General features: G+C 58.0%; 3 protein-coding genes across 3 annotated transcripts; 1 reads left to right on the forward strand and 2 right to left on the reverse strand.

Moving 5' to 3' along the window:
- Positions 1–2: 2 nt before the first annotated feature.
- Positions 3–4820, reverse strand: CYME_CMP113C (hypothetical protein; the record flags this gene model as incomplete). The annotated part of the gene is made up of 1 exon (XM_005537735.1): positions 3–4820. The coding sequence occupies one exon, from the start codon at positions 4818–4820 to the stop codon at positions 3–5; it is 4818 nt and encodes a 1605-aa protein (XP_005537792.1).
- A 1776-nt stretch (positions 4821–6596) lies between these two features.
- CYME_CMP114C (mutS family DNA mismatch repair protein MSH2) lies at positions 6597–9539 on the reverse strand (the record flags this gene model as incomplete). The annotated part of the gene is made up of 1 exon (XM_005537736.1): positions 6597–9539. One exon carries the CDS (start codon positions 9537–9539, stop codon positions 6597–6599), a length of 2943 nt encoding a protein of 980 aa, XP_005537793.1.
- Positions 9540–10819: 1280 nt separating this feature from the next.
- CYME_CMP115C (similar to Ap-4-A phosphorylase II) lies at positions 10820–11881 on the forward strand (the record flags this gene model as incomplete). The annotated part of the gene is made up of 1 exon (XM_005537737.1): positions 10820–11881. The coding sequence occupies one exon, from the start codon at positions 10820–10822 to the stop codon at positions 11879–11881; it is 1062 nt and encodes a 353-aa protein (XP_005537794.1).
- Between the last annotated feature and the right edge of the window lie 229 nt (positions 11882–12110).

The raw sequence follows: 12110 nt of genomic DNA on the forward strand, positions 1-12110 counted from the left end.
CTTTATCCTAGACCACGATATTTTTCCTGTCGGATATAGTCGCGTTCCCATTGATGTAGATAAGGGAGTACGGGTGATGGTGTAAGCGCGTAAACGTGCCAACGTGCTCGTTCTTCTACCATAGACCACAGCTCGAGTAATATCGCGTGTAGATTCCGTAGAGCAGTATCGATCCAGGGGCGGTGATCGGTAGCCCGCTCCCTGACGCCTACTGAAAACCGCGAAGACTGTTGGTGCTGCTGCTGCTGTTGCTGTTGTTGGCGCAAGTTGATCCACGCTCGCACCAGGAGCGGAACCAAAAACGGAGCCACGCGTCGGACGAGCCGCGGGTGCTGCTGCACCATCGCATACCAAAGCGTCGCAATACTCGCTTCTCCGGGGTACTGCTCGGTGACCCGCAACGCGAGCGCCAGAACCGGATGAAAAAGAGCTCCCGCTGGATCCGCTGAGCGATCGACCAAAGCGATCAGGAGCCGCACCAGGGTCTCCACAAGCCGGCAACGGCGTTGCGTTCCGGTCTGCGTCAACGCTCGAGCACTCGCTATCAGTAGCGCTTTCACCACGCGAAGCAATGCCTGGTGTTGACGACGCCAGTGCGTCCCGAGGCCGTGAAAGCGCGCACCACGAGCAAGGTGCTCAGGCCTGGGACGTGCAGCTGCTGCTGTGACTGCGGTTCCATATCGCTCTGGACGCTGAAGCGGGCGCCATAATCGCTCCACCAGACGTAACAGGTACCACAAAGCCGGTGTATCGTATTGAATCGATCCGTCTGGTTGGAGTTCCGGAAGCCTGTACTCCAAGAGTCTCTCGAGGACTGCCTCCAGCGTTGCGGCGTCCATGCTGGTAAGCCAAATACCCAGTCGCATCTCGATATAGCCGGCAGCGGAGCGTTGGGTGCTGCCGGCTGAGGCCGCACTCGCCTCCCCGGCGACATCTAGCACCGAGGCAGGTATTCCAGGTGCTGACGGTGCCTCGGCGCTCGACGCCAGTACCAACATACTCAGCAGCAGTGCCGTACGACCGGGTCCCAGGGAACGTTGAGTCGTTGCTGGTTGCGATTCTGGTGCGCTCAACGCCCTCCATGTGTCCTCGAAACAGTCCCAGATGAAGCGCAACGCGCGTCGGGGTAACCGTCTCGCCAGCTGCTCTAGCCAGTGCTGGATCCACAACAGACCAGCAAAGGGCTGCGAATCCAACCAGACCGGTGAACATGTCGCCAACACAGTGACCAGTGCATTCGCCAGCGATTGTGATGGCATTTCAGTGGGTATCTCCCAGCGCTCAGTAAGCAAACGCCGCCACAGCGCCCAGCAGCGAGGACGCAACGCGCGGGGAATCTCATCCAGAGGCGTCAGTGGCTGCAACGACGACAGCAGCGGCAGCAGCAACTGGTGCTGCTGCTGCTGCTGCTGCTGCTGAGGCTCCAGCTCGTGGCCAGCTGCAAAGTTCGTCGTATTCAGCAGCGTGTCGCAACAATGCAGGTAAATCAAGCGCCATGCATCTGGTGGATGCGTCCAGAGACTGCGCAGGAAGGCGCTGCACAGTTCCTGGTAGAGACCCATGTGCTGATGCGTCCAGTACGGTACCTGTGCGTCTTCGCCAGCCAATTGCTGTTTCCAGAGAGTGCTCAGATGCTCGGCGAGCGCTGCACTACCTGTCCATCGCAAGGCAAAACGCGGACCGTATGCGAGACCCATACGACATAGCGCGAGCAACAAACGCGGTGTTCGCGTCCAGGTGTCCGGGGTCCAGGCGCAGCGCTCAAGCAATGCCAGTACCCGGGATGCAGGTAGCAGACGCAACAACGTATCTAGAAAAGGCTCCAGAAGAAACCGTTGCCGTAACCAGAGTGTTTGGGGCGCTGAGCCGTCGGTCTTGCTGGGCGACGCTTCCGCCGGCCAAACGCACTGCAGGCACTGAAACAGGGCCGCTTCCGCAGCAGTACGAAGCGCTTCCGTAGTCGTCGGCGACGTGGCCGCCGACGGTATCGTCACCGCCACCGTTGAGGCATTCGCTTCCATCCATAAATCCGATAAATGCACGATACTCCAGGTGGAAAGCGGATGCAGGTCCGCACTGCAGGGCGCCTGCGCGAACGCGCACAACAGGCGGCAGAGCAGTAGCTCGACCAAAGCGGCTACCTTGGGGGTATCGCGGGGCAACTGCGGTATTGCTGTCACCAGTCGAAGACAAGGAATGGATCGTAGCGTATCGGCGTGCTGGCGGGCGAGGAACGCCAATACACAGCCAGCAGTCGTGGTGTAGTCGCTGTCATCATGCCTGATGCGGAGGTGCGGCGTATCGAGCCCGGTATCCGGCGTTTCCAGCACCTGTTCCTCGCTTGGACGAATCCGGAGCTCCCAGATATCCACATCTTCACAGATCCATTCGTTGATTCGGGGTTCATCAAGTGCCATCTCCAGCACTGCATCGAGCAGAGCGCGTTCCTCGCTGATGCGCACCAGCTGGAGTGCAGCGTGTGCCCACAACATGGTGCGCTCCTGTCGTATCGGCAAGCGACAGTCGCGCTGTGGCAGCCAAAGCGCACCTAATGACGTCTCCCTGTGATGACTCCGCATTGCGGGTATCTGCAGCTGTCGCAGCCACAGCTCAAGGACGCTCCGTGTGGCGGTATCCGGCTGCCAGCTGCGCAGCTCCGTTAACAGCTGCATCGAGTCAGTGGAGAGCCCAGGCTGCATCGTTTGTTGCAGCTGCAACAACGCAAGGCTTACCCGCGCAAGCTCCGGCAGCAGTTGCGGAGCGCTTTCGCGACTCCAGCGCCAGCATGCACGGCAGGCATCGGTGATGAGCGGATCGCGGATGTCGCCAAGTGTGCTTTCGAGCGCTTCAGCTGCGGCACTGAACTGCGACGCGATCGACTCGATGCTTGTCACGAGCAACGGGAGCAGCGACCACTTGGCTAAAGACGCTCGCTCTGTTCGATTTGTATCGCACCCAGCGGCTTCTGGTGACGAGGATGCAGCAGGCGCTCGAACCGATTGCTCAAGCGCGGGCTGAAGCATCTGCAATAGCTGCATAAACAGGGACCAGCGTTGCGCTACGGACCAATGCTTGGCGAGGTCCTGCTCCATCCGGAGCTGCAAGCGCGGGCTCCACCGCACTGCTTGACCTGTTTCAATGCAATGTTTGATGAGCAGCTGGAACAGACGACTGCCGTCTCGATGTCCACCGAGGTCTGTCACGAACGCGACGCGAAAGGCGTCCACTGCCGGATCCGTTGCCGCCCTGTCAAAGAAGCAAAACGAAACGACCTGCGGATCTAGCAAGGGCTCAGTCGTGAGACGCGTCAGCAGCCGAGGCAGCAGTCGACGCTGTGCCGCCAACGGCACCATGCTCCGGAGCAGCGACGATACCGACGCATCATCGCTATCCAGTCGAGTGAAGAGGCGGAACTGCCACGCGTCTGTGAGCACGCTGCTCCAGAGGCATCGCCATAGTTCATCAGGAAGCGACGGTAACGATGCCAAATGATGTAGGAATGTTGTCAGATAAGCGACGCCGTTGCGAGGTCGCTGGCTCTCACCAGCAACAGAATCCAGGTTTCGCGGCAGCGTGGACGCTATTCCCTGCGACGCAGCGGCTGCAGCGGAACGAGAGCGCTTCCGTGCCGCTCCCGGGACCCGCTCTCGGGTGACCGGAGCGCTGTCGCTGACCTCCGGCGACGACGCCTGACTCAAGCACTCGGCACCCAGTCGGAAGCACTGAATCAGGCTGGCTACCGACATCAGCGTCTGGGTTGTGGTCGCGACCCGAGACCCTAGTCGCAGTGACTCATTCGCGCTACTGCCCGGATCGAGGATAAGCGCCGGATGCTCGCCCAGCTGCTTGAGCGTATCGATTATCCAGGTTGCGTACGCAGCGCCAATGGTAGCATGTTTCCGACCGCCGCTCGCTTTCGACAGGTCATCGATGCTGCGATGGAGGAGCAATTTCAGGGGCACACCCCAGGCCGCCTCTCGTAACGATATGAGCGAGAGGCACCCCAAAAGACCCGGTACGCTTTGGAACAAGGTCTCCAGCTGCTTCAGCGTCGCGTTCCGGAACTCGGCTCGTGCCTGGAGTCTTTCGAGGATCCGTGTGCGCACCTGTATGAGCAGTTGGTCGAGTTGGCGGCAGCGCTCGAGCACTGGCTGCTGTTCCGCAAGCATGCAAACGCGGACCACTGCGCCGACCAGTCGTAGCAGGGCCTCGGTTGCCGGTTGGAACGCAGGTCGCTCCAGCAAAGCAACCAACACAGCGAGAACGCTTCTTAGTAGTGGCATGTGCACGAGTTCTGGGCGTCGCTTGTGCTCTGGTGCCGGTGGCGCTGATGCCAGCGCTTTCTGCTCTTGTTCAGCAGTCGCGCGGAATGACTGCTCTTCCATAGCCAGTTCATCGTCGAGCGTACGTAACCAATACGAGGGATCTGTGCAGACGGCCGCGCTCCAGTCCACTACACAGCGACTGAGGGCAAAGACCACCACATCGACGAGCGCGCTCGAGAGCGGTAGCGGTTCGGTCGCTGCCAGACGCGTCAGCAACTGTTCAAGTTGCCTGATAAGCGCTTCCAGTTGCCGTGTAAGCTCCGCGTTTGCCGGGTTCTCTGGGTTCTCGCCAGCCGCCTCTAACTCCTGCACCGTGCCCAGTAACATGTGCGTCGTGATCTGGAGTGCCTCCCGTTCCGCTGCAGGCACAAACCAGGCGATCCCTTGATTCGGTGTACGGTCTGCCAGTGCTGCAATGCATGCCAGCCGGTTCTCGAACGGCGTCGACTTTCGACGAGCCAGTGTGTGTACCTGGACAAAACAAGGCGGTGGCATGGAGGCTGGCTAGCGGCCGCACGCCTTTTCGGCTGCTGCCAGCAAACGAAACGTCTTTGAGGTTGCTGGAGCAGTACGACCAGATACTCGACAATACCCGGAAGTACAGATCGGATCGAAATAAGCGTTCTGACAACGAGTGCCAAACGCGTGCTGTATACGATAAGCACAGGCGGCTGTGGCGGCGGCACGCCTGCCGATCTGGTGGCATTTTCGCAGGCAGGCATTCGCATCTGTCCACTTGGGTGACAGGCGCATGGAAGCCTGCAGTGCTCGTTAGGTTTCTGGATTTCGATTCTTTCCGAACTTTAGAAATGTACAGTATCAAAAAGCAGGAATGCGAGCTTACGGATCCGCGAGTCATTCAAGAATTTGCGCTCGTCTGCTCCAAGTGACTCCTGCGACACCCTGCCGCCCGAATGTGTGACGTCACTGGGAATCCAGATGACTCGCGACACCTACCAGCGAGGACTGATTCCTAAAATTAAAGACATGTTGAGCCACGATGGATACGTACGGGTTCCTGCTGCTCGTTCTTACGAAGAAAATGCCAATGGCAAGCGAGCCTCACGCGACAAATCCGTCTGGTGCAGGCCGTGGGTCAGCGATCGCCGCCAACGTCGGATTCGGGTCTTGAACGCTGCCAGCAACATCCACCAACTGCTGACAGTAGCGCTTTAGGGGAAAGACAACTGGAGCAGGCACACATCAACATCCCGCAAAAACAGGTATTGATGATATTGCAATGCGTCCCGAACGTTTCATGTGTACACCGCCGAGCCAGCAAAAAGCGTACCTGTTCCATGCCGCGCGGACACGGGCGGAGGAAACGACATCGATCTGGGCAGCGTGCATGCAGGGGGCAACATCAGCGACATTACTATAACTTATGGGATGTTAAGGACAGCGATACAGCACGCATCATGCACGTTCATCCGTGTCACGCGTGCATCCGCCGCTTCATGTCCATGCATGTCGTTTATCGACATGCGTCCACACTGGTCTATTCGATTCGGAAAACATTGCTGCAACATATCCGTAAGGGAGAAGAGACAGGCAAGTCGTTTCGTTGACGCCATAATCGCCGCAGTCTTCGTACGCTCTCGCCTTGTGATTCGTGAGGGCGCCCGGCGACGCACCGGCGGGCGTCATTACGAGTACCAAAGGAAACAGGTCACGACTCGGGCCTCGTTCGATGACGCGCAATACCCGTCGGTGGAGCGATAAATCTGGAACATACGAGCTGCGTCGTGTGAAAATCGACAACTGGTAATCGTCATTGGTTGCATGGAGCACTGGAGCGAGCGTCTCCATGGAACCGATCTAACCTCGAGCAGTCGTGTTCTGCGGCTTGCGTACGCAATCGACTGGGCAGTGCGAGCGGCATTAGAAACGCGAATCAGCTGGAGCGTAGTCTTGCATGAGCATTCGCTCCGGAGGTGCGCATTCCTGAATCGGAATCGTGGAGCCTGGCGTCGAACACATATGCACCATTTGCATGCGTCTTTGACCTTGCGGGAAACAGGTCACCGTACGCTGACAACGCGAAAATATGGTGCTCGTCCTCCAAAAAATTCCCTCGTCTTGGTCGAGTACCAAAACGCAGTACAGCCTCCTTCCGTCGAGCCCGCTTCCGGGTCAAACTGGTCTGAGCCCATGTATGCGCGGTCGGCGGTGGCGAGTCTCTCGAACGGCGCAAGTACGGGTACAGCGCCGGGCGTCGCTGGCTACACAGTGCGCAGCATCTGAGCGTTCATCTCCGATATAACGCCATCATCAAGCGTCAGTGTTCTCTAGGGCGCTGACTTTGGCACGCGCCATATCGATGACAGGGTGCGGGAATCCAGCCATTTCAGCAATATGGATACCAAAGGATCTTTCGCTCGGTCCCGGGCGTAGTTCATAGAGAAAGACAAGGCTGGCAGCGGGAGTGCCTCTGCCGCGGTCATTGATTTCGCTGTCGTCGTTGTCGCGATGCACCTGAGCGACGGCGACATGGGCGTTCAGCATCCGATGGCTCCAGGCTCCTTGGGCAAGCTTGGTAAGCTCATGAAAGTGGGTCGCGAAGAGCGTCCATGAAGCGCGCGACGCCAGCGCTTCACACAAGGCGGCAGCGAGGCCGAAGCCCTCAGCTGTGCTCGTTCCGCGTCCAAGCTCGTCGACCAGAACCAGACTGGACGATGTGGCGTGCCGAAGAATGGTCGACATGTCGAGCATCTCGGCCATGAAGGTACTGATGCCGCGGGTTTGCATATCGCCAGCACCGACACGCACCAAGATCCGGTCAACTACGGGTAACGAGGCAGCGTCGGCGGCCACGAAACAACCGCAGTGAGCCATGAGCACGGCGAGTCCGACCGAGCGCAGCGTTACCGATTTGCCGCCCATATTGGGGCCGGTAATCAGGAGCAGACGCCTCGGATGGGTGAGCACCACATCATTGGCGACAAAAGTGTGCTCGCCTTGGAGCGCGAGTTCCACCAGGGGATGGCGGAGGCCTCGCAAAATGACGCCGCTGCTTTCGTGCGCTTCGAATTCGTCCGATTCAACTAGTCGCGGGCGACAGAACTGACGCTCCGCTGATATCATCGCAAATGCGACGAGCATGTCCAGAAGCGCAAGGACGTGGCCGAGAACCTCGAGCATGGACGCATATTTGGCAAAGTGTCCAAACACTTGCGCCAATGTGGAGCGCTGCACCGCCACATAGCGTTGCTCCGCGGCGGTGTACGCGCTACTCCAGCGCCGAAGAGCGCTCGTTGTGAACCGAACACCGTCCTTGCGCGTTTCAAGGACGGTAATGGATTCTTTGCCGCGAATGCAAACTTCATCCTTGCGCGTCACCCGAAAGCAGAATCCGAGTCCGTCTTTGCGCTCTAGTTTGAGCCAGTCACCGCCAGATCCACGCACGCCGTCATCTTGCTGGAGCGCTGCTATCGTCTGCTGATACGTCCGATTCATTTCTTCAAGACAAGTGTCCATTTCCCCACGGATCTGGGTCATCTCAGTGCTCATGCTCGGTCGCAGCAAGTACTCGTGGTTTGTAATGCGCTCCAAATCGATGAAACGCTCCACATCTTCGATAAATTCCTGAGCTGCTGGTGCAACTGCCGCCAATCGATCAGCAATATCGCTCCGAAGCACTTGACAACACCGGGGACGGGTCTCTGTGTGCGCCAGCAACAGATCTTCCAGTTCCGAGCGCAAGGCCGGCAGTCTCACCAGGCTCTGATAGAGGCGCACCAGTTGTCGCAGCGATGTTTTGTCTCGCGCAAGTCGCCGCGCTATGGTGATGAGATCCGCGAATCCTTTCAGATGATAATCAGCGAGTCGCTGTCGCGCGATAACATCATGGACCAGGAGCTCCACCAGATCGAGCCGTCGTTCGATGGCTTCGCGGTTACCCAGCGGTTCAATCAGGGCAGTTCGCAGCAGTCGCGAGCCCATCGGTGTTCGACACCGGTCAAGCAGGCACCAGAGGGAGCCCGGTGGAGGACTCGACGGCGATGCCGGACCGGTTTCATCGCCCCAAAGCACATGGAGTGCCTTCAAGGCAGCAGCGTCGAGCTGGAGATTCTGTCTCCAAGCGAGCTGCTCAATGCGGTAGCGACCCCGTTCACCAACGCGCTGACCCAAATCAAGAAACCTGACGCACATGTGCGCGCAATCTGTTGCTAGTTTCATCGAGAACATCTCATCAAGCGTTAGTGCCTCGGGTCGCCAAGCGTCATCGTCACGTTGGCATGAGTCGGGAGTTTCGGATTCAGCAACAAGCCACCGAAGGTCGTGCTCGGCGCCTAGGCCTCCACGGCGCACTGGGCGGAGCATGGCGCGAGCGATGCCGCCAATCCGTTCGAGGGCAGCGTCCAACTGGTGAAGTTCATATTCGGCAAGATCGCCGTCTTGGAGGACAAGCTCTCGTGCTCCGCTCCGCACCAGAGCCCGCTCTATCCAGTCAGTTAGCAGAAAGGCTTCACCAGAGGCGTCCTCCTGGCACTCGATCACCCGAAAAAGCCCCGCATGCGGAATGCAGTGGCAAGCGGCGACCATACGGCAGTGGCGGTGCCCAGTGTTGCTCTGTTCACCTGTGGCTCTCGTACGTACAGCGAGCACGCCGGCCGTTTCACCAACAAGCGCGATGCCTTCGGCATCTACGACACTGTCGCCATCAGCGAGTCCGGAGCTGTCCTGGGCTCGCGTGTTTCCCGGTAGATAGCTTGTGAGCGGACCTACTCTAGCCGGACTGCCAGCCGCTGCGAGAAACCACTTATTCGCAATTTGTAGCGGAAATCCGAAACCGCGTGCTTCACTTGTACTCGCGCTTCCCAACCGGCTCCCTGCGGCGTAAACTGCGACGGCCTTGCCAGCCTCCAGTCCGGCCAGAACCCAGGTTGCTAGTGTCGCATTCGTGCTAGCTCGCACCCGAGCCAGGTACCATTCCAGCACCCGCTGCTGCGCTTGACACGTCACCGAAACTCGAACGCTCTCAGTTTGCAGCTGCGTAGAAAGCAGCCCGGCATCGCCGCTCAGCAACCAGAAACCAGCGGATGTCGACGCGAACTGGAGCACAAGCAGCACCGTGGAAGGATCGTACGCAACCGCGGCATCCGCCTCCAGTTGTGACTCGAACCACTCTCGTCCAAATTTATCCACCCCAGAAACACCTCCAAAGACCTGAACGAGGGCATCAGAGCCGTGCGCTCCCTGTACGTGAACCATCGCTGCTAGAAGCAGGTGCACTTGTGCGAAGCTCGCGGACTCGGTTGGCGCCAAATGAAAATCCTGCGTGCTGCTGCGCAGCGTCTTAGATATATTGGTACAAACTCGACCACAGCCCCGCATGCGGCAACAGCGCTGCAGCGAATCCCCTTTTGGGTGACAGGCGCATGGAAGACTGCAGTGCTCGTTAGGTTTCTGGATTTCTATTCTTTCCGAACTTTAGAAATGTACAGTATCGAAAAGCAGGAATGCGAGCTTACGGATCCGCGAGTCATTCAAGAATTTGCGCTCGTCTGCTCCAAGTGACTCCTGCGACACCCTGCCGCCCGAATGTGTGACGTCACTGGGAATCCAGATGACTCGCGACACCTACCAGCGAGGACTGATTCCTAAAATTAAAGACATGTTGAGCCACGATGGATACGTACGGGTTCCTGCTGCTCGTTCTTACGAAGAAAATGCCAATGGCAAGCGAGCCTCACGCGACAAATCCGTCTGGTGGAGGCCGTGGGTCAGCGATCGCCGCCAACGTCGAATTCGGGTCTTGAACGCTGCCAGCAACATCCACCAACTGCTGACAACGGAAATGGAAGGACAGTCGAGACCAGCGTATTTAAAGCCAGAGATGGGAGACAGGCTAAGGAAATCGTCGCAGAAAAATTCCACAGTGACAGGGGCCGTTTACAAAAGGAAGAGTCCCAAAATATACCGCTTGCACCCGATCCAGCGGCTTGACTCCGTTCGGTTGGAAGCTGGCACCGGCGTAAGATCGTCGGTAACGCGTAGAGTCCCAGACATACGGGTACGACCTACGCAATGGATCCGCGTACGGAACGAACGCTTTCTTAGAGTGCAGAATCCTTGACATCAGGCTCGGATTTCCGGTCGTGCGCTGGTCTTCCACGTCCGAGGAGGTTTCTATCACGCAGCACCGCACCTGCGAATTCCCGTAGCCACGACCCATTCTTCCGTATGGGGATAATGGTTCGTTCATACGATCCGACAGATACCAAGCGTGCATTGTGCATCTTCTGTAACGCCTAAAATGCTGCTGCGTACACTGCACGGAAAAAGGACGCGTTCGTCACACTCCTGAACGCTCGTCGAGTCGAGACAGCGTTGCTGAGCCCGCACCCGCAGACGCGATCTTGGTGATCTATTGCCATTGGCCCACAGTGCTGCATTGGCATTGCGAGAAACGCTGAGAACTACCCCTGCTGGAAGGACGCGCACGTTTCGAGTTAGTATGCCAGATTAGGAGTCCCGGGGGTAGAGGCTCGATGCAGCTGTGGCTCGCTGACGCTGTCGCTCGCGCAGTCGTGCACGCTCGTGCAAAGGGTGCCATTTTCGGCATTGAAACGACTTCCACTGTAGTGCTCGATCACGGAATTCCATTTCTTGTGCGCATCGTGTCGAGCTTACGTGACAAACCGGTTAACGAACAAGGAGAAAGCGCTGCTAGTTCTGAAGAACCCCCGGGACCTGTAGATGCGGCGGACGGAGCGTTAGGGCTGGCCGAGCGTGCAGCCACTTCGCACGTGGAGCTAGGCGTGTTTCCGGACCCGTTCCTGCCCTATGAAGAAGACCTGTACGTGGGCGATGTGCCACCTGCGCACGTCTGCCTGTTAAACAAGTTTAACGTTGTAGAAGGGCACCTACTCGTCGTGACCCGTGCCTTCCGGGAACAAACGCACCTGCTGGACAGCGGTGACTGCACGGCAATCTGGCACTGTCTGCGCCAGTATCCGGGCCTAGGTTTCTACAACTCCGGTAAAGTGGCCGGCGCTTCTCAGCGTCACAAGCACTTACAGCTCATACCCGTAGCTGGTGTGGAGGCTGTGCCTATTCACGAGAAAGTGGAAGAAGCGGCACGTTCCCGCGAGGAGCAGACCGGATGTTTTGTGGTACCCGCGCTGCCCTTCAAACATGCGATCATTGGCATGCACGATCTCTACTCAGAGTCTAAATCGGATGCGGAAATCGGGGCAGCCATGCATTCCCGTTACATGCAGCTGCTGCACTTCACAATCGAGGAACTCGGTGTACCCGCTTCATCATGGATGGCGTGGGAGGCTCGGTCGCATCACCCGCCAGCGTCTGCAGTAGGCCATCCGGCAAACGACAGTGAAACGGCGCATCCGTTCCCGTATAACCTTCTCTTGACCAGCAACTGGATGATGTTGGTGCCTCGACGTCACGAAAAGTTTCTAGGAGATATAAGCGTGAATGCGTTGGGGTTTGCGGGGTTTCTTCTAGCGAAAAATGAGTCACAGAGGGATCTCATTGTGAAGCACGGCCCCTTGAAGGTCCTGGCGCAAGTGGGGATTCCCTGGAACCACTGAGGATCGGACAGGGCCGTCTTCGTGCGAATTGGATGTTTTTGCATTATGCTATATGGAGCAGTTGTTTCCAGCAGCGGTAGATGGATACTGTCCTTAAGTGAGGACTGTGTGAAGGGTTTTGCACCCATCATAGTTTCCTAACGCTAGATGCAGTTGAGCGTAATCGCACGGAAACGGTTGCGAACGCAGCAGAACGAGTCCTATGTAGTTTACAATAAAACGCCTGGGA

This window comes from Cyanidioschyzon merolae, chromosome 16 (genome assembly GCF_000091205.1).
Source record: "Cyanidioschyzon merolae strain 10D DNA, chromosome 16, complete genome".
In the NCBI taxonomy this organism is placed as follows: domain Eukaryota; phylum Rhodophyta; class Bangiophyceae; order Cyanidiales; family Cyanidiaceae; genus Cyanidioschyzon; species Cyanidioschyzon merolae.